The sequence below is a fragment of the Halichoerus grypus genome, chromosome 14, assembly GCF_964656455.1.
Source record: "Halichoerus grypus chromosome 14, mHalGry1.hap1.1, whole genome shotgun sequence".
Lineage (NCBI taxonomy): Eukaryota > Metazoa > Chordata > Mammalia > Carnivora > Phocidae > Halichoerus > Halichoerus grypus.
Genome location: NC_135725.1, coordinates 68,017,113 through 68,039,147, shown reverse-complemented (window position 1 = coordinate 68,039,147; position 22,035 = coordinate 68,017,113). Strand labels below are relative to the sequence as shown.

The window sequence follows — 22,035 nt, the reverse complement described above, 5'->3', positions numbered from 1 at the left end:
GGGAAGGAAAGAAATAATCCCAAGAAACCTGGGCAGCATCTGTAGGAACTGTGACGTGATGGAATAAAACATCACATCCTGGTGGCACAGTTCACTTTTTATTGCTAGTGACTGGGACTCTGGAGAAGAAAAATAAGTATAAAAAATTCAGAGCCCACTGGAGTAACTAATCCAAGTTACCACTGTGTTGAAGGCACCATGCTTTGTGTCAGAGAACACAGTAGCAGTAACAGTAGTAATAATACTGTCATGATAGTAGCAGCAGTAGTTAACGTTCACAGAGCACTTCCTATGTGCCAGCTACTGTTTTAAATGCATTTCATGTATTAACTCATTCAACCTATTAAGTCTTAGAAATAAGCACTTAGGCTGACGAGTCCAACAGCTCTGGAGTTAAATCGTGGTCCTGCCATTAATGAGCAAGTTACCTCACTTCTCTGAGCATTAGTTTTCTCCTAACTGGGAGTGAGAACACCTAACCCACAGGCATAATGTGAGGACTGTCTGAGATAACAAACGTAAAGTACCTATCATGTGCCAGATAACCAGCTGATACCCTCGTAGCTGTGTCTTTATTATTGCCGCTAATATTATTATTACATCTGAGGACCAAAAACATCATTCTGCAGGCATGCAGAGTAAAGTTTCAAAAGGGGGAACTTTCTTCTTCCTTCCTGAGTTCCTCTTAGCCTTTTTCTTTCCCCAAATGGTAAGCATCTATATTATTAAGCTTTTCTCAGAATAAACTATACATGAATACAAAGTAAAATATTATACAGATAAAAAGACCTTTAGAGTAGCTTTAAAAGGTTTCTTTTCCCCCCTCTAGGAACAGTAGTGGTGAAAATACTGTATTTCCTTCAAGTAAATAGTGCTGAAAAGAATGAAAATGGCATATGGCTGGGGGAATCTTCCAAAGAAACTACTCTACACAGCCATCCCCTGTTCTTTTCTCTGCCTTTTAAGGTCACAGTAACAGGATAGAAAATCTGGGACTCACACCATCTGTCCAGACAGTTTCATCACTGCTCATTTCTCTTGTTAAATAATTAGAACACTTCACACTTCCCAAACACTGCTACCATAAAGAGCAGTTAAAGCAGAATGAAAGAAGCTCTTTCTATGCAGAAATGTAGTGGTTAGAAATGAACCATTCTTTTGAAGTTTGTGGGTTTCAGATCATGTCAGTGAGAAGAAAGAAATTCAAGTCTTAGAAGGAAATTTAAGAATAAAAGAATTATAATACTGGCTCTAGAAAGTATCTTTCTTAGAAAAAAGGTGACATCCTCATATGACTTCTCTAAGAATAGATTTGGCAGTTTAATACTGAGTTAATTATATATGTATCTAATCTGTAATTTTCTCATAAGACTATGAAGAGAGATCGTTTTCTTTACCCCTGTCCTACTAGTATAGTAATAGTAATAGCAGCTAATAATTACTTGGCACTCAGGACTTCTTTAATTCTCTTCAAAACCCTTTTTTGTATTAACTCACTTAATCCTTAAAGCCATTCTATGTAGCAATTTCTATTATTATTCCCATTTTACACTTGAGGAAACTTAGGCGGAGAGGTTAAATAACTTGCCCAAGGTATGGGCGCCTGGGTGGCTCAGTTGGTTAAGCAACTGCCTTCGGCTCAGGTCATGATCCTGGAGTCCCTGGATCGAGTCCCGCATCGGGCTCCCTGCTCGGCAGGGAGTCTGCTTCTCCCTCTGACCTTCCCCCCTCTCATGTGCTCTCTCTCATTCTCTCTCTCTCAAATAAATAAATAAAATCTTTAAAAAAAAAAAAAAAAAAAAAAATAACTTGCCCAAGGTAAAATAGCTGGTAAAGTATAAAGCTGGGGTTCAAAAGCAAGTAGACTGGCTCCATCCCTTTAATTTCTGTGCTATACTATCTTACAGTTTTTAAAGAAGCCTCTAAATTATACATTAAATTCAGCTTTTTTTGTGGGGTTTTTTTAAAGGTTTATTTATTTATTTTAGAGAGAGAGGGAGAGAGAGCGAGCACAAGAGGGAGGGGAAGAGGGAGTAGGACAGAGAATCCCAAGCAGACTCCATGCCAAGTACGGAGCCTGACACAGGACTCTATCTCATGACCTGAGCTGAAACCAAGAGTTGGATACTCAACCAACTGAGCCACCCAGGCACCACCAAATTCAGTTTCTTTATTATATCTGAATAAACAAATTATAGCTGAATGTCATAAACACTTACCCCCATTCACCTAGTCACAGGGAGAATGTCAATTATATATTCATAAACTTAATTTCGGTCTTATATTCAGAGCTTACCCAGCATGAATGTATTGTTGTCATAAAGCAAAATAATTTTTCATATTAAATAAAAGTTTCAAGAATATCCTCTGGGGTCAATGTCAGTTTGGGGATACTTTATAACTAGAAAAAGGTTTGGATTACTCTCAAACCTCCAGAATTTACCTTACATGAAGACTCCTTACCTTCAAATAAAGATTCAGCAATACCAAGAGGGTGTGTCAATGTACCCAGGAGAAACCAGTCTGAATATGGCATTTCTCTTCTGTGTCACAGAATTCTCCCCACTCTGCCCAATGACCCAAATTTATGATAGAAGCTCCAATCTCAGCTAGTTAGTGAGTCAAATTTAAGCTTCTGGTCACATAACTACCATAATAATGACAGTAATGATAATAATCACTTTAGTAATCATAATAATAACAATGATAACCATCATTTACTGATAATGAATGCTAAGCATTATGTCAGGTGCCTCATATCGTCAGGTGTATCAGGGAGACAGTGGGGAGTAGTGGTTAAGGGACAGGCTGCTGTCTGAGTCCTTTCATTACTTGCTGTGTGGCCTTGAACAAACTACTTACATTCTCAGCACCTCACAGAATACCTGTCTCCTAAGATTGTTTTGACGATTAGATGTGTTAACACATGCAAAATGTTCATAACAGTCAAACGCATAGTAGTGCTACCCAAACTTAATAGACTAGGAGATTAATGTTCAGAGAAAAGCTAAAGGCCACAAATAGGTTAGGGTGCAGCCAAGGTCCCCCAGGTCTGCCTTGACTCCAAAGCCCATGCTCTTTGGGTTCTCATTCCCATTCCTTTGCCTCTCCTTCTCTTTCTCTCTCAGAATTGAGAATAGGTCAACTGCTTCATAAAGGAGAGCATTGTTACTCTAATGTCATTTTTGTCTTTTCTCATCAGAGAGTTTTACTGTAGCAGCATTAAAAAAAATGTTAAAAATGTCAATCTAACATACTGCACTCCATCAATTCCGAGACATTTCCCCCCACCCAAATTTTTCCATCTGTGAATCATGTGTCTTAGAATTATAATTGACAGTATTTTTCCTTTCTGAGTAGCACATAAAATAATGGTGCAGCATCTTACAATCCATATCATCTTACATTTGACAAAATATGGTAGCTGTTAAGCTCAATGAGTATGCTTTAAGGATCAGCCCTCAGTCATTGTTGAAGGCTCATTCCTGAGCTTGCCGAGCATTTGTGGCCTCAGACCAGTTCAGTTCCAGTGTCCTCATTTAATCTTCACTTCACCCTATCTCCTTCTTACTGACCCTTATCCATTTCCATCAAATTAACAAGCTCCTGTAACTCTAACAGCCAATCAGTATTTTGGCTAAGGCTCTGGGCTTGGTTTTTGTGTTCCTTGTTTTGGTTTTCCCTTTCTGATGACTCAAAGGCTTCTAATCATAATGACTCTTTGGACTGAAGTCCCAGGGGCACTTCCTCCTCTTACACTGTCCTTATAAGTAGTCCATACTTTCCAAACACAATTGGGCTTTATGGGTAAACTGAGGAAGTTAGCTAAGAGTGAAGCTGTGACAGTCTTTCGTTTGTTTTTCATTTTCAGTTACTTCCTATTTCTACCTTCTGAAATTATTTCTCTAGCCCCTTTTATAAGTACTTATCTGATTCATACTTAAATTTTTTTCCCGTTTTGGCCTGAGTGCCTCCATTCCACATATGGTCAGTCTCTTCATAGAAGAAAAAAATGTCGAGTTTTATATCATCTTTTCCTTGGAAAGATAGTTCCAAGCTGTCCTCTACCTAGGAGGAAGACAAAAACCATCACAGACTGAAACGAAGGAAATATATTTTCTTAAAAAAAAAAAAAAAAAGATTTTGTTTTATAGAGAAAGAATACTGATTCTAAGATAATATATTTTTTCAAACTGGAACATCTCTTAAATTGGGATTTATCAATAGTGTGCCAAGATTTGATTTCTTTTTTAAATGCATATAAAATAATGTTGCTTCTGATAATTAATGAAAACTCAAAGTAAATGATTTACAGTAGCTCAATTACCACTCTGCAGAACATTCTGTTCCTGAGCCCCTTTCTGACTAAAGAAGGAAAGGAACCAAAGAAAAATGATTCCCTTTAATAATCAAGAAAAACTATTAGGAAATAAGTCTCTCATCTCAATCAATAATAAGTACTTAAATAAATGTGGCATCATAGAAACCCATCTATGTAGCATAAATTATATTATGTATATAAAAAAAGAAAAAATAAAAGTTAGAGATACAAAGAATTCTGAGAGCATTTCCCTAAAGAAACTTAACCTACAAATAATTATATTCCCATTAGACTTGGTGCCTCTGTCTTGTTATAGCACTAATCACATAATTACTATGTTTTTTTTTTTTCCCCAATTAGACAGTGAACTCCTCAAAGAAAAGTACTGTAACTTATTCATCTTTGTGTCCCAGGTGCAGAGTGCAGTGCCAGGCAGAAAGTGAGTGTAGAGTAAACATTTGTTGCATGCCTAGAGTTCTACTGCTTTGACTCTGACCTCTGGAAAATATTTTATTAAATATTTTTTATAAACTGGAATAATTAGGATAAAGAAATTTTTCAGTGACTAAACATACTTCTACTCACTTTCCAGGACAACACCTCAGTGGGAACAGTCAAATTAAGAGTAAGATGTTGTTTGGGGAAAAAAAAAAAGAGTAAGATATTTGCAAGGAATCATGGGCTTAGGGCATAGAAATCAAATTGTCTAAAAGGAGATTTCATTTAAGTCATGATGACCTATTCCTAGTTGAACTCAGAAAACTGCTATGACCCAGAACATGTGAAATAAATAAGAAATTCAAGTACTATCTGAAATGATTCTATATTTCTAACCCTTAGCCACCAAAGGACCATTTCATGTTGATAATGACAGGATGCCTAAGTGAATATGAAATTAAGTGACTTATGAGAAACAATATAATTTCAGGTAGGGTAGGTGAGATTCTTAATAATTGTATTAATTTTACATTACATGGTATACTAATTACATTATATTGTTATCTAACATAATGGCAATAAATTCACCTGTAAGAGTTCAAGATCCTTTTCTCCTTCTCATTGTCAAAAGAAAGCCAGATTTTCTAGTTTCCTTAAATAGTGCAAAAGTCACATAACAAGCTTCTGCTAAGCTCAGCCTGGCCAATACTGATACACATGTAACATTCTTAACCATCTCTGAGTTGTTTAATATAAACTTTACTTTTGAGACATGGTACTTATGAAGTAAAGCAGATTTTTACTACTGACCTTCCCAAATTTGTGTTTGAGTGGAAGTCCTACATCCTGAAATGCTGAAATAATACCAGATTTATAATCTCGTATAAAAATTCCTAGGTCAACATCTTTACTATAAGGAATAATGTTGCATTGCCGATACCACCCTAAAAATAAAAAAGAAAAGAAACAAGAAAACTTTTTAAAAACTTAAGTTTGGAAAAAATTAGTCACTATTGTATGATCTTTGTAAGAGTGGATTTTATTTCTTAAGATTAGACTTACAGTGCTTTACCAAAAATATTTTTAAAAAATTAAATCCCAAACTAAAATCTGTGGTTATAAGAAGCCATCTGTTGAAGAACCTTTCTTTCCTTTTTTTTCTTTCCTTCATTTTTACTGCTCTGAGCACTCAGCATCCTCAAAAACTTTCATGATGTATTTTAATTTCTAAATAAGCTATTAGCTTTAATAATGTTAACTGGGCCAGGCCGCCGGGGTGGCCCAGTCGGTTGGGTATTTCAGCTCACGATATGATCTCAGGGCTGTGGTACTGAGCCCTGCATCAGGCTCCGCGCTCCATGCAGAGTCTGCTTGTTCCTCTCCCTCTGCTCCTCCCTTGCGTTCTCTCTCTCCTCTCTCAAATAAATAAATAAATAAATAAATAAAATCTTTAAAAAAATAATGTTAACTGGGCCATCCATTTAAAAAAATTAAGTTACTTTTGAGAATGTTTGATCAGAAACCTCTAATGATGAAGGCTGCCTTTAAGGTATGCTAAAAAATATAATTTAATTCCTTTGCTTAACCAATATCCCTTTCCTGAGAAATAATTTATAGAACTTAACAGCTCTGAACAGCTTGTGTCTGATGGCTCATATATTTATTTATTTTAGAGAAAGAGAGCGTGAAAGTGTGGGGGGAGGAGGGGAGAAGGGAGGGGGAGAGAGAAACTCAAGTAGACTCCCCATGGAGCATGGAGCCCAACGAAAGGCTCGATCTCAGGATCCTGAGATCACGACGTGAGCTGAAACCAAGAGTCGGTCGCTTAACCGACTGCACCACAAGGTGCCCCTGATGGGTCATATAAAAAAGAGAAGTATCATCCTCAATTTTCAGCACATTGTCAATATCAAAAGATATTTCTAGGTATATTTACTATGTACCTACTTCTCAATTAGGTGCTATACTACTGTTCTAAAAAACCAAAATCTATACCATAATACTACTAAGGGCTCTTGGGTCTCCCCTGTATCCTTCTAATTCTTTCATCCAAATTATTCAGAAAGTATATAAATGTCTATGATTGTCTTTATAGGCATTGCTATTGGGCAACACTGTTTGGCATTCTAAACTTTAATTTCATTGTAACACAGATGTTTAGAAGTCCAGGATGGCATCTCATCTCTAGCTTGAGAAAATTCCACACTCCACATCTATCAGAGAGTCATAAACTATTAAAAATGGAAGGGTCCTTGGGGCACCTGGGTGGCTCAGTTGGTTAAGCATCTGACTCTTGATATCAGCTTAAGTCTTGATCTCAGGGTTGTGAGTTCAAGCCCTGCATTGGACTCCACGCTGGGTATGGAGCCTACTTAAAAAAAAATGGAAGGCTCCTGAAATAACATCTAATTCAACTCCTTCATTTTGCTCTTAAACGAAGAAAACCATGGGGCTAAAAATGCATAATAAAACATGACAAGTAATTAAGAAGTATTTCTGATGACATAGTTTTATAACACAATCTTACTTCAAAAAGTTAAACCTTAAAGCATATATCATATACATGTGTGAGATGTGTTCTTTTTTTCTTGGCTTACTCTACCTAAAAGCTCTGTGACAATAAGAACCACATGAATTTCCACAAAGCCTAATAAATAGGATAACCATATATCCCAGTTTACATCTGTCATATCAACATAATTACTAATGGTACTCCTTTTCACTCTTAAAAGTCTCTCGAATTGGACAACAAATTATATTGCAACACTATAAAAACAGAAGCAGAATTAATTTTTGTACAAATAAAGTTATAATCAAGAAAGAATACAGTTATGACCAACTATAGTTATTAACAAGAGGGAATAAAAACAACAGAATTTAGATTCTTAATAATTCTAAATTCCAAGAAGTTTGATCTAATGTATAGTGGAAGGAGATCCAAAAATCTTTCTCTGATGCTAATAACAACTTGCATAAGGACTCTAGAAAAGTGTACATTTCCCCACCTCAGGATGAATGGAATGTGGTAAGGCAGTGATGTCCAAACAGTGAGAGTATCAGTGACCTGGAAAAGACTTGTGGAAAGACCTTATGGAACTCCCTTCAGTCTTTCTCTTGTTTACGTAAGTAAATGTGTAAGTAAGTAAAGAAATAGAATAGAGGTTTTTTTGGGTTTTATTTTTTTTTTAAAGGCAGAACAATCTTTGGGACAGAAATAATAAAATGCTAATCCAAGGATTGCCTGAAGATCAAATATAGTCTACATGTTCTGATATAAATTTTATACATGACTTACAGTTTTTGGTAAACACAACATGGCCTTCCTAACTCTCTTGTATGTTTCTGAAATTAATTTCTTTAAAGAAATCAATAAATTCCTGCTCCGTGCACTACATTTATTCTGTCTATAAATATGACACTTCAAATATCACTGATGTTTTGTCATCTCAAGCAGTCATCCCTAAAGCCAAAGAGGATGAAATGACAAAAAGACAAATGAAAAGCAATAAGAATTTTACCTAGACAAGTTCCACTGCTCAGCCAGAACCGTACTCCCAATTTCTTTAATGTTTTGGCTGCCAGTTGCAATAATTCCTTTGCATTCTTCCGAAAGGCCATCGCTTCCACAGTGTTATCATCAAGGTACTGCTACACATACGACAAATACTCAGCTATTACAGCCATTTCTAAATTGCTAGAAATATTTCTGTGACATCTAAATTAAATCTGAAAATTAACCCCATATTATACATTTTTCTATTATAAAAAAATCAAGTTTCAGAGTTCCTTGTTAGTTGCACATTTATAAGACTACAGGAACAGATTCTAGAAAAAGACAAGTTAAAGGGGAAGGAGTATAACCAGGATTCCCAAAGGATGAGACTTCCACTTTTATCAACTCCCTTCACATCACAATTGAGCAGATTGGGCAGTTAGGAGAAAAGAAGACTAATTCTGAGAGCTATAAGCATATCTGAACCAAAAGCACTTAGTGACATTTTCATGATGCACTGATTCAGTTGGTCTTTAGAGACTACAGGGCATAATGAAAAGAGCCTGGGATTTTGGTTCAGATTATCTGTGTTCAAGTCCAGCCCCACTTCTTCTTAGCTGTGGTGCTGGGCGTATCACCTCAGGAGAGCACAAGCTCCATGAGGAAAGTGACTTCATTTTATCACTTTCTCTCTAGAGCCCAGCACAGCACCTGAACATCTGCGGAATGAGTGAGAGAGTGAAAGAACAAAGCTCTCTTAGATATGGTTTCCTCATCAGGCACTAAAGGATACTAATTACACTTTGTAGGACCGCTGTGAAGACTTAATGACACAATGGATTACAGAAAAATGCCTCATAAATATGAAGTTCTAGACAAATATTATCATTATCATTTACCTAGTCAGGCTTTTCTAATTTTCTCCATTTTTAGGGTGTTCTAGACTGAGGAAAACACTATAAATTCTTCAGTGATGCTTCGTTACCTATGGGTCAAAATCTAAACTTCTTCGCATAGCAGACAAGGACATTTGTGTTGGGGTCCCTGACTACTGGTCCAGCCTCACCGCCCCCCTCCTCACACTTCATAATATAGCAATAACCTCTAACTCCCCAAATACACCGTGACTTTTCAAGCCTCTGTGCCTTTATACGTGTTTCCTTTCTCGGAAATGCTCCTGACTAAAAAAATCTTTCAGGTCTCAGTTCTACCTTTTGAAAAACATTCCTTAATTTTTCTAGGAAGATGTATTTATTCTCCCAGTGCTACCCTTTTGTTCAACATTTAGGGAGCAAAGAATAATATTTGTCCTAGATATAGACAAAGACAAATGAAAGAATCTGTCCAATGAGTTTATAATAGTTACCATGTGTATATACTTTCACTATAATTATTATCATTTTTAATTCACATTATTGGTTTTACTTATGTTTCCTCCACTAGGCTGTAAAGACAGTTCCTTGAGGGCGTGTACTAAGCCTCTGTATCACTGTATGTAACAATTTAGAATGGTGCCTGACACATAATATGTGAGAATCACATATAGTGGTGAATGGGTAAATGAATAAATGACTAAGCCCCTCCTGTGCTAGGCCCTGCCTATAATATCCAAAATATCCTGTCACTCTTTTACAATATAGCAGGAGAAAATATAGCTGCTGGAGGGACTCTAAGGATCTTAAGAAAAAAGTATCCCTAGGAAGAAAGTGGGATCCCAGAAGATAAGTTGCCTTCTCTACACATACAAATTATACAGGATCCCTTCAAGATGAAAACATTCTCAGAGCTACAGCTTCTCTGAGGACACATGATTGGAATGGGAGGCACATGTTCTTATCCTTGGTGTGATGGAAAATGCTCAGTCTATGCTCAGCCAATAATGACTGTGCAGCACACTGAAACCTCAATTTTTTTATTTGTTAAAAGCAAATACTTGCCTAATTTCAAAAAGTGACTGAAAGGGTCAAATTAAGTAACAGACATGAAAACTCTGTGCTTGATAAAGACATTACTCTGATAGTTATGTCCTACTGAGGCTGCCCCTGCATGGACATACTCTCACCTCTGACATACCTTTCCTAGCACGACACTCCCAGAAATTCCATTTCTTAGAATTGATCCTGTATGTATTAAAGTATATACACCTATAAACCTTTTGCATCTGTTAGGGATTTTTAAAATTATAGTATGCATGTTTTTTTCTACTTAAAGATGTCTTATATCAATCTTGGGCTTATCACGCCTCTAGAAAAAGACAAAATCCTAATTTAAACATCATGTCCATTTGATCTTTGTTATTCAGGTAACCTTTCCCCAGGCTTCCCCCAAAATACGGATGGAAAATAACGTGACATTTATTTTATAGATGAGGAAATTAAGACTTAGAAATTTGTCCAAAGTCTCAGAAAAAAATTAGTAAAAGAAGGAGGATAATATAGCTTTGTAGATATCCCTAGGCCAGGTGTCCAGATAGTTCCATATTTCCCTCTGGTTTTTCACTGGAATTCAACAGACTGGACTGAAAGTCATTAATTATTTTTTGATGGTTACTGCTGAAACAAAATCAAGTTCAGGAAAATGTATATTATCCTACTTCTAAACTTCTTGATAGATTGAGAAAATAGAAGTAAATAAAGTAAGTCAAGAGAGCATTTCCTCTTCTCCGCCTCCTCCCTTCCTGAACTATTCAATACTAGAACTATTAGGTAAGGCAGAGCAAGAAAAGGCACATGGGTGGCCTGGTATGGGTATCAGAGCCTGAGGAAGTGATGAGGGAATCCACATGGAAGGGACACCCCCTCCATGTCCAGTGTGGGGAGTCAGAGCCCGAGCAGTCTGAGAAGTGTGTCCATAGATGGGGGCAGCACAGGGGGAGATTAGCAACATTCAAGCAGGGTGAGGACAGCAACCATGTGGGAGAGGGGACAGAAGCAACGACAGGAGATTGAACAAATAAGCAAATGTATTAAGAATAATAGGAGTCAAGTTTCTCACTGTTTGAGAAGGGAGTCACAAATAAGGAAATAAACCCTATGCTGTTTAACTGAAACATAAATTAGTTGGACTGGCAATATCTATGTAAATTCACGGATCTTGATAGATAGACGGATACAGAAATAAACACACACGCACAGTCACTGAGAGGGCCTGTGTGCAACAAAACCCAAGTAGCAAAGAGCACACCTGGCATCCAAACCTTGGCTTCTAAAAGGAACCAGGACTTAGAGAAATGGCTGATTCCAGTGTTGTCACAGGGAAATCACAAGATGAACCTAGAGCATCTTGTTCCAAAAAGCAAAAAAGTACTCAAAAAATGATGAAGACATGTCAAAAAGACATGGAAGCCATCATGAAGAGGTTCCCACTGGCCAAATAGAGAATAATTTGAGGATCAAAGTAAATAATGAAAATAAAGGGGGCTCCTGGATGGCTCAGTCAGAAGGGCATGCGACTCTTGATCTCCGGGTTATGAGTTCAAGCCCCACATTGGGTGTAGAGATTACTAAAAAAAATATGAATTAATTTTTAAAAAAGAAAATAATGGACTATAACTTATTGAATAAAATAGGAAATCATGAGTTCATACTGATGTAAACAAATAAATTGAAAGATTGATAAGGATGTTGACAATTATTTTTTAAGAGAGAGAGAGTGCAGAAGTAGTGGAGGGGCAGAGAAGGGGTAGAGGGAGAGAGAAAATCTTAAGCAGGCTCCATGCCCACTGCAGAGCCTGATGTGGGGCCCAATCTCAGGACCCTGAAATCATGACCTGAGCTGAAATCAAGAGTCTGACTCTTCACCAACTAGGCTACCCAGGAGCCTCAGGATATTGACAATATTTACCTGGTGTTAAGGTACCTTCGGGGCACCTGGGTGGCTCAGTCAGTTGAGCTTCTGACTGATTTCGGCTCAGGTCATTATCTCATGGCTCATGAGATCAAGCCCTACAACGGGCTCTGTACTCAGCAGGGAGTCTGCATGGGATTCTCTCTCTTCCTCTGCCCCTCCCCCACACCTCATGCACGCTCTCTCTCTCAAATAAATAAGTAAATAAACCTTTAAAAAAAGATTCATACCAAATTTCTATTAGTTACAAAGGAAAAAACAGAAACTTTAGAGGGGTGAAGCTAGGATACCACTTTAATCAAGTGATCAATGTGAATATCAGCGGTAATGGGACAAATCACAACCATGCAGCACCTGATAGGATGTAATGAGAAAAACATAGAATCACTTCTGTATTATTCCTACTACAGGTGTATTACCTGAATCTAACATGAGGAAAAACCAGACAAACCTCAAATAGGGACAATTTACAAAATATCTGGCCTGTAATCTTCAAAAGCATCAAAGTCATAAAAGTTAAAAAAAAGACTATGAAATCATTCCAGACTGGAGGAAACTGAAGAGAGAAAAATTAAATACAGGAGTGCCTGGGTGGCTCAGTCAGTTAAGCGACTGACTTGATTTAGGCTCAGGTCATGATCTCAGGGTCGTTAGATCAAGTGCTGGGCTGGGCTCCACGCTCAGTGCAGTGTCTGCTTGGGATTCTCTTTCTCCCTGTCCCTTTACCCCTCCCCCCACTCACATTCTCTCTCTCTCTCCCTAAAATAAAAAAAATCTTTAAAAAAATAGAGGGAAAAAGAAATATTAAATACAACATGTGATTCTAAATCCTTTTATCATATTTTACTCTGAACTGGATCCTTTTATTATAAAGGCCATTACTGAGACAATTAGCAAAACTTGAATGGGGTTAAATAGTGATACTCTATGTGTTAACTTCCTGATTTTTTTATTAAGACAATGTAGACAATGTCCTTGTTTTGGGAAAATACTAAATTATTTGAGGTTGTGGGATACACAGTCAACAACTTACTCCCAAATGGTTTAGGAAAAAATTACTTGTATTTCATTTATAACTTTCCTGAAAGTTCGAGAATGTTTCCAAAAAAATATTAGAAACAGAAAGTTAGAAGGTTGTTTTATGAGCTCTATTAGATTAATTCATTGCTTGTTTTATGCCGGGCATTGTATTTCAGACTGTTTGGCGCCATCAAGCGTTCAAAGTGATGTATGCTCACTTCAATTTGAAAACTGAAACTCCTGGTACTTTTAAATGATGAAGAATGAAACATTTAAGAGAATAAGAAAAAAGAGTTATCAACCTAATTAGGCACCCTACATCAGTAATATCAATACAACAGCAAAAGAGAAAAGCAAATTAGAAATCACAAGTATACCCTGCTTCAAGTGAAGGACACACATGATCCTACTATAAATATAAACCTCCAGACAAGATTACAGTCTCCAGTGTGATGGTACTTTAAACACCAAAACTACAAGGCTATATATGATAAGCCCTCTGAGCATCTGTCATTCGCATCCTTTACTCAAATGCTGGTTGAGTGCTTGACTGAAAATTTCAAAAGCAATAATAAAAATACAGAATTAAAAAATTTGATACTATCCTAATGCTGTATCAATATTTTGAAACATTTTATATTTTATACTGCTTTCTCACAAAGATCAACAAAATGAGTCTGGGGAAATGCTTGCTAGGTAATGGAGTAGTCCTAATAAGTATCCTTAAAAAAAATAATTTGATTCAGATGAGCACCTTACTCTCCATACGTTTTTCCATAATTCTAGGATCTTTTCTTTGTGCCAGATGCTGTTCTAGATACTGGGGCTACAGAGGTGAATAAAGTAAGATGCCTGCCATCAATAAGTTCACATCATCTAGTAGGGGGACAAGACCTACATTCACAATTCACTGTGATAAGAGCTCTGACGGAGGCAGCAACCAGAACAAACTCCCTTAAGGCCAGAAGAGTGAGTGGTCAAGTCCAAGCACCAGGCTGCATCGCCTCTGCGTCTTGTTATTACCACGTGATAAATGAAGATCAGCGCTTGCCTATGAGAGTAGGCCCATCCATAGATGCAGTTTGCCAGCTTTTCATCCATGAGGCTGACTGGGTATGTTTCACAGCTCCACAATTACAGATTTAAGGGGACTGGGCTGGGAAGACCCACCAGGGAGGCTGGCAGGCCTCGGTCCAGGGGAATAACACAGCCTACCAGAAAAACCTTGCATTTGCGGGTGTGGGGCACTTGGCCAGTGATGATACGGCTGGTACTTCATTTCCTCATTCCATTCCTGTCCATGTGTCTACAGTTTTCTTGGAAGGGAATCCCAGATAATAAAGGGCAAGTGGAAGGATTAGGGTACCAAAACCCCACCATAAATCTGTTTTTACTGTATTTCTGTTTCAAGTCATACCTTAGAGCTAAACCTTGATGTCTCTCAAAATCATCTTTACATCCCCAGGGTCAGGAGAGTTCCTGGGAAACAGGCTTTCAATAAATGTTTATTGAATTGAAAGCTACAGCAGCAGAATAAAGTAAAGTTCAAAAAGCACTGGTCTCTGTGTAGCATTTACCTTCAAAAACCTTCATAAACGCAAAAAATTCATATTCATTTCATTCCATGAAATCTTTTCCAAATCTACATGGTCTATCTTCTACAGCGGCTTCATCCTAACTGGGGTGCTTCAAGAACACACCACCTTTGATAAAGCATATGGTGTATCCTAACTGAAAGCAGAGGCCAGTGCTAAACCTACCAAAAGTCTATCCAAATAAAACAATGTCTCCATAAACATCACACCATTCAACTAGGGAAGAAATAGTTTCTTAAGGTTAATGTTTAATCTACTTTAGGGCACCTGGATGGCTCAGTCAGTGAAGCCCCTGCCTTCAGCTCAGGTCATGATCCCGGGATCCTGGGATTGAGTCCCGCATCAGGCTCCCTGCTCAGGAGGGAGTCTGCTTCTCCCTCTGCCCCTCGCCCTGCTCGTGCTCGCGCTCTCTCTCTCAAAAATAAATAAAAAATCTTTAATCTACTTTTAAAAAATTAAAACAATCTAGAAGAAAACAGATGAATCAAAAAAGATGTTTTCTTACCGATTTTCCGTAAGTCCCTACATTTCCTCCCCAGAAATGTTAAAAATAAACACATCTCTTTTTACAAAGTACAACACTTCATTATTTCTGACCTGAAAGAATGCTCGAGCTTCTTTATACCTACACTCAATAAACCTAGAGTGTGGTATTTCTTCTAGAAAGTGCACTGGATCTTTCGGGATGAAAACTTCTAGTCCATCAACAGTAATTTGTTGCAACTCTGGCCTGAAAACAAAAGTTAAGATTTATTACAAGGACTTAACCCAGAAAACTGGCAGCCTCTTCAAAATATACAACATAAGTAAAACAGCTAAATATCAAGCATATTTTCCTCAGTCACCTCTGAGATCACTTTTTAAGATCTACTCTCTCAGCAACTTTCAAATATACAATTCAGCACTGTTAGCTAGTCACCACACTGTACATTATATCCCCAGAACTTATTTGTAACTGGAAGTTTGTACCTTTTGACCATGTTTACTATGTAAGCATATATCCATCAACATACTTTCTCCTGTGCTTGCACTTTTAATAAATATAATCAAGAGCTGTATTATTTTATGTCTTGCTTCTGTCACTCAACATTGTAGGATTCATCTATATTGTTACACAGAGCACTAATTCATTCACTTCCATGCTCTACAATATTTCATTGTATGAATATACAATGTTTGGCAGCATTGAAAACAATGTTGTTATGAACATTCTTATATATATTTCCTGATGCACATGTCCCTGAACTTCTTCCTGTTGAATATTTACATTTCAAAACTGATTTTTGTGAATTACATATTAGATTTAATTACTAAGTGTAAACAAAGAATAAGAATTCATGACTGGACAATAGAGGTTTCAGAACTCATCTTTAGATCCTGAATTTACCTGTCAAAAGCTCCAGGATAACGACCAAACTGTAACTTTCGAAAAGGAACAAATTTCCTATCCATGTGTCCTTTGAGTCGTAAATGGCCATGCCAGAGGTAGTTGCCATTCCTCTCATGAAAGACCACCAAGTGGATGGCATGATTGGCCAATCTGCAGACATAGTGCAGGGGAATTTCAGTTCCAGAAAGGGAGTCTATCCCATCTAGCCGGGGATCTTTGCTCTCAATCTTTAGGCATTGAAATCCCATATTTTCAGCTATCCGGAACCAGCCTTCCTAAAACAAAAGAAACATCAAGCTTAAATATTTAAAACCAAATACTGGTAGCAAAACTAAAGTGATTCTTACACTGAATTAAGCCATACATATTTTTGCTAATCTGCTCTTTGCCCAAAGATTTCAAACTAAGGGTGGCAAGGGGGAAGGTGGTGGTGGGAGAATAAAGGAGAATACCAAAAAGGGAAACTACGTAGCTTGGTGGACATGTTCAAAGACTCCCTTTATGCAAATTAATACCAATTTCTTCCTTGAAAAGAGAATGCTCAGGTTAGTGTTCTCTGGTTAGTATCTATACTAATAATAACCATAACAAAAAATAAACACCTAAAATGAAGGGATTTAGAAAAATAAAAAGTAGCAGGGAGCAAACAACTAAACAAAAACCAAAAAACATGAAAATCTACAGAGCGAAAAAGACAAAACTGCACCCATGAAACAAGAATCCTATTATAAGAGTACACAAAATTTTTAGAAAAATATAAAATTTTTGAGCAAGAATATGAAGAAAATCAATGCCATTGTTAAAGATTTTGCCTAAAAGTAGAACAGTTAGAAAAAAGAGATGAAAAATCATTGAGCAAAGATAAGAAAATGAGAGAATTCTGGAAGTCCAACATCCCAGTAATAAAATGGTCTTTCTTTCAGAAAGAAAAAACACTTTTAATTAATACTATCCTGGGGGGAGGGGAGTCCTACTTAAATCAATAACACAAGAAAAAGAAATAAGGTCTAAGGGTTGGAAAGGAAGAGACTAAAATGTCTTTTTGTGCAGAAAATACAACCATCTACATTCAAAGAAAGAGAAAAAGAAAGAGAGGGGGAATGGGAATGAGGAAAGGAGAATGGGAGGAAGAAACTTTGGAGTTTATCTATACAGTGCAGAGTTCAGAACAGTAGCTGGGAAATAGCATCAATACACAAAAATCAACAGCATTCTCATTACCTATAACAATGAATTGGAGAAGGAAGAGGAAAAATATCCACATTATCCACCGCCCCCACCCCTCACACACAAACATACACACACACCCCACACACAAAACTATAAGGTAGCATGGAATAAATCTTATCAAAAATGTGTAAAATATGGAGCACCTGAGTGGCTCAGCTGGTCAAGTGTCTGCCTCTTGGTTTTGGCTCAGGTTATGATCTTAGGGTTGTGGGATTGAGGCCCACGTTGGGCTCCACACTCAGTGCAGGGTCTCCTTGAGATGCTCTCTTTCCCTCTCCCTCTGCCCCTCCCTCCACTTGTGCGTGCTCTCACGATAAATAAATAAATAAATAAATAAATAAATAAATAAATAAATAAAATCTTTTTTAAAAATGTACAAAATCTGTTAGAAAAATTACAATATTCTGTTAAAGCTCATTAAAGGACACCTGAATGAAAGGAGGTATATTTATGTTCATGGTTAAAAAATCTTAATATTTTAACAATGTCAAGAAACCTCTCATGTTTTTGCTTTCTCAGACTAGCCTGGATAATGAAAGACACATGGCCCAGGCACCTCCACTGCCCATCTGACAGCCAGCCATCCTGAAGAAGTAGAGCTGCCTAGCTGACTGGAAACTGAGCTTAGCTGAGATCAGAAGAACTGCCCAGCTAAATGCTACCCAAATCATTGTCACAGAATCATGAGCTACACAAATGGTTGTCATTTAAGCCACTACATTTTAGGGTGATTTGTTACACAGTAGAAGCTAACTGCTATATAAGTCAAATTAGAAATCAAATATGCAGGTAAAAAGAAACATTTTCAGATATGCAAGGTTTCGACCTCCCATTCGCACTTTCTCTGAAGGGAATTCCTAAATGTTGTGAAGGGGAGTTACAGAACAGTATCTGCACAGCAGATCAGTCTGTATTAAGGCAAAAGACCCAGAGTTCTAGGAGGGATGTCTCCAAGGGCAAAAAAGTGGAACTGAGAGATTACCCAGTATGTTAGATCCTATTGGCAGTGTCATGTTTCTGTTACAGAGTTTATACACAGATTATTAATAGATACATAGAAAACTAGTTAACAGAAAAGGAGGAAAAAAGAGCAACTGATGAATTGTTGAACACAACAAAAACTTACGATGTACTATATGTTGGCAAGCTGAACATAATGGAAAATAAAAAAAAAAAAAGAGTTGCATGAGAAAAGGAATATAATGAGATTAAATGAGGTAGCATCCAAGTGATTATATGTTCATAAGGTCAACACTACTGGTTTAATACAAAATGTGATATAGTCATTTTAGGATGATGATGGCAGAAGAGATTGTGTGTGTATATAGGAAGACAAAATAGATATGAGCTAAATTCTCATAATTTATAAACTAAATTAGAAATATTAAAATATGAAAATTTTATAATTAAAATATGAAATATTAACATGAAATATTTTATGAAATATCAAATATGGAATATTAAAAATAGAAGCGGAAACATTTCATTTATAAATGAGAAAATAAACAAGGTAGAAAGAGTTGAGAGTGGTTGACTCTAGGAGTAGAAATAAGGGATGAGGAGAGAAGAGCAGATACTGCTCTTTTTCCTTATGAGTTCTGTATTACTATCTGACTTTTAAAACTTAGGACTGGTATTATTTTAATTAAAAATATAAAAATTAAAATACCACATCCTAACTTCTCCACAAGTTTAAATATTTTAAAAATATAAAATTGGGAAGAAAGAAAAAATATGCCAACAAAAATCATGTACTTACATGTACACTTTGTCTGTCTCATCACTTGTATCACTGCCTGGAAAAAACCAACTGTAGGCCAGAAAAAAGTCAAAGCTCAGTCTCTTGGCCCTGTGTAAGAGCCCGGGGCAATCAAGGAAGCGTGCCACTTCTACTGCCTTCCCGTCGCCACCCTGGAGCACAAGCCTACCTACCAGGGGTCAACACACCCAGAACAGGTCCCACTGCACAGCTGGTGCACATCCATCACAGGTGGCTGGCTAACTACTTAAGTTCATTTAATCTAATGCTGATTTTCTCACCCTTATTTGAATAACTCCTCAGAATGAAAAACAGTGAAACTGGGTAGTTAGAGGTATTCCAAAAAAAGAAGTAAGCAAATTTTTGGCATGTTTGGTCGACTCTTGCTTGTAACCATTAAACAGGATGGAAATAAAGTTTGAATTTTTGGATACACTTAAGCAGCCCTCCATTTGAGTACCAAACAAGTACTGCACCCCTACAGAATGGAAAGAGTAGTGCTATAGACTAGTGATATTGCCCTCACATACCTTATGTGGCAGATACTGAATATTCATTACCAGATCCCTTCCTACTTGCCTGCCTACACTGATGGAAATCCTAAATACCTGTCTTTTTAGCTCCCTTTACAACAAGAAGACATATGAGTCTAATTCTGGACAGTGAGTATAAGCAGTTTATCAGAGCTTTTGAGAAAAATTTTTGCTTCAAAGAATGAATAGCGTCACCATCCCTTCCTCTCATATTCCTGCCTTAAACATGGATATGATGCGTGGGAACTATGACAGCTATCTTGTAATGACGAGAAAAATGAAGAAAGAACTTCAGTGATGCCATCCTGACATCAGTGGGCAGCTGAACTAATACCAATGGCACCAATCTTTCAACCGCTTGTTACACAAGAAAAATAAGTCCCCTATTTGCTTAAGCCACTATTAAGTGTCTTCTGTTACTTATTGCTGAAAATATTCCCAATACAATTTATAAAAAGCTTTAAAGATTTTTGAAATGTTTTACTTTTCAAACTGGTTTAACCCCACACTATTTTGCAAAAGACACATTCTGTTATCTGAAAGTGAATCATCTTACCTCATTCTTCCACAGGTGATACCGCAGTGCAAACGCAGTAAAGTCTCTTGGAACACAGAAAAACTTGCATTCTGAAGTGGAGCCATGAGAAGTATTTTTGACTTGTTCAAAGTCTTTATTAATCAATTCCAGAATCAAAGGATCAATAAGGAACACTGGTACATTTTGGCTGGATGTTAGCATAATAAATTTTTTAACTGCACGCTGTTTGAGAGGAAAAGAATCCCCTTAATTCTTCTAAACCAATACAACAATCTACCTTATTAAATTTTTATTCATTAATTTTATAAGAATATATATGTTTCACTCAGTAGATTCATAATATAAGGTAAAATATGCTATAGCAAAAACATATGCAACACACTATAGAGAATAGTAAGCTACTAATTAACTGTACATCCAAAGAATAACAAAATCTTCACAGAGGAAGTCGTATCTGAAATGAAAACTCTGGGCTTACAAATTATTCCCTAGGTATTAACTAAATCTTTTTGAGCCAAAGTGGGAGAGGAAATACCAGATGTCAGTTTTTAAAAACTGGTCATGTCAACCTTTTCAAAATCAAAAATCAATTGTATGGCCACTTTTCTTCGTATTTGTAATACTGCTTAATAATTTTTCTAAGCAAAAGATTCAAACTAAAATATATTGCCTGCTTGAGTATTCCCATATATAGTTTGATTTTCTAGTAATAATGTAATATTTTAAAATACAATTCTTTTGGGCAGTAAGTAGAGTCCCCTACTGAAAATGTAAATTTCAAAATTAGAATAGAAACACAATAATCACACTCAAGAGTAACTAACACCAAAGAGCAGCAAAGATAAATAGAATAACTGGTGTATATCATTGCTTAAAAACATACTTCAATGAAAGTAATAATCATTTCAAAGGGATGTACGCCATCAAAAAGGTGCCTCATAGAATTAAGGGTAAACTCTTATTCACAAAATCTGAAGAAATACGTAAAATATATACAAGATATAAATAGATAGGATATTAAGAATTTTAAGGATAGAAAAAATGACCATAAAAGACCCTCTTTTTTTTTTTTTTTTTAAAGATTTTATTTACTTGACAGAGAGAGACACAGTGAGAGAGGGAACACAAGTAGGGGGTGTGGGAGAGGGAGAAGTAGGCCTCCCACGGAGCAGGGAGCCCGATGCAGGGCTTGATCCCAGGACCCTGGGACCATGACCTGAGCCAAAGGCAGACGCCCAACGACTGAGCCACCCAGGCACCCCAACTAAATTGAATTTAAATAAAAAATGAGATAAAGCTAGTAGTAAGCCTTTTACCATTTGTTTTTAGTTCTGAGTATGCAAATACCAAGACTACAATAATCTGTGCTCTAGAGGAGTTTATTATCTCTTAGTGGGAGAAACAACTAAGTAAAAAGTTAGAAAAACAACTCATGCTAAAAGATTCAGTAACTTAAATAAAATGGACAAATTTCTTTAAAAACACAATTAACAAATTACCACAAGATGAAATGAAAAATCTGAATTGCCCTATACCTATTACCAAAATTGAATTTATATATATATGTTATATATTCATATGTATTTGTTATACATAGATATATATTTGTTATATATCAAAACAATAGCAACAACAAGAAAAAACTCCAGACTCAATGGTTCACAGGTAAAATCTATCAAATATTTAAGGAATAATACCAATTCTACAAAAACTTTATCAGAAAACTGAGCAGGGAGGAATCCTTCCTAACTCATTGTATGAGGCCAGTATAATCCAAATACCAAAACCTAACAAAAATATTACAAAACAGAAAATTATAAACCACTATAAAGATACTAGAAAATAAATTCCAGTAGTTTAAAAAAAAAGATA

At 36.6% G+C, this 22,035-nt stretch overlaps 1 protein-coding gene across 2 annotated transcripts in view; it reads right to left on the bottom strand.

Annotated features, from left to right (window-relative positions):
- The window catches only part of FKTN (fukutin), a 94,513-nt gene that overhangs the window by 61,032 nt on the left and 11,446 nt on the right, over positions 1 to 22,035 (bottom strand). For both annotated transcript variants that reach the window (XR_013443786.1, XM_078061547.1), the window contains exons 4-9: positions 20,182 to 20,385; positions 16,101 to 16,378; positions 15,311 to 15,443; positions 8,278 to 8,407; positions 5,570 to 5,703; positions 3,941 to 4,068 (exon numbers count right to left, since the gene is read on the bottom strand). Coding sequence is in view for 1 of the 2 variants with exons in the window: in XM_078061547.1 (XP_077917673.1) it covers positions 3,941 to 4,068; positions 5,570 to 5,703; positions 8,278 to 8,407; positions 15,311 to 15,443; positions 16,101 to 16,378; positions 20,182 to 20,385 (1,007 nt within the window). In the remaining variant the exon portion in view is untranslated. The remainder of the gene's footprint in view (positions 1 to 3,940; positions 4,069 to 5,569; positions 5,704 to 8,277; positions 8,408 to 15,310; positions 15,444 to 16,100; positions 16,379 to 20,181; positions 20,386 to 22,035) is intronic.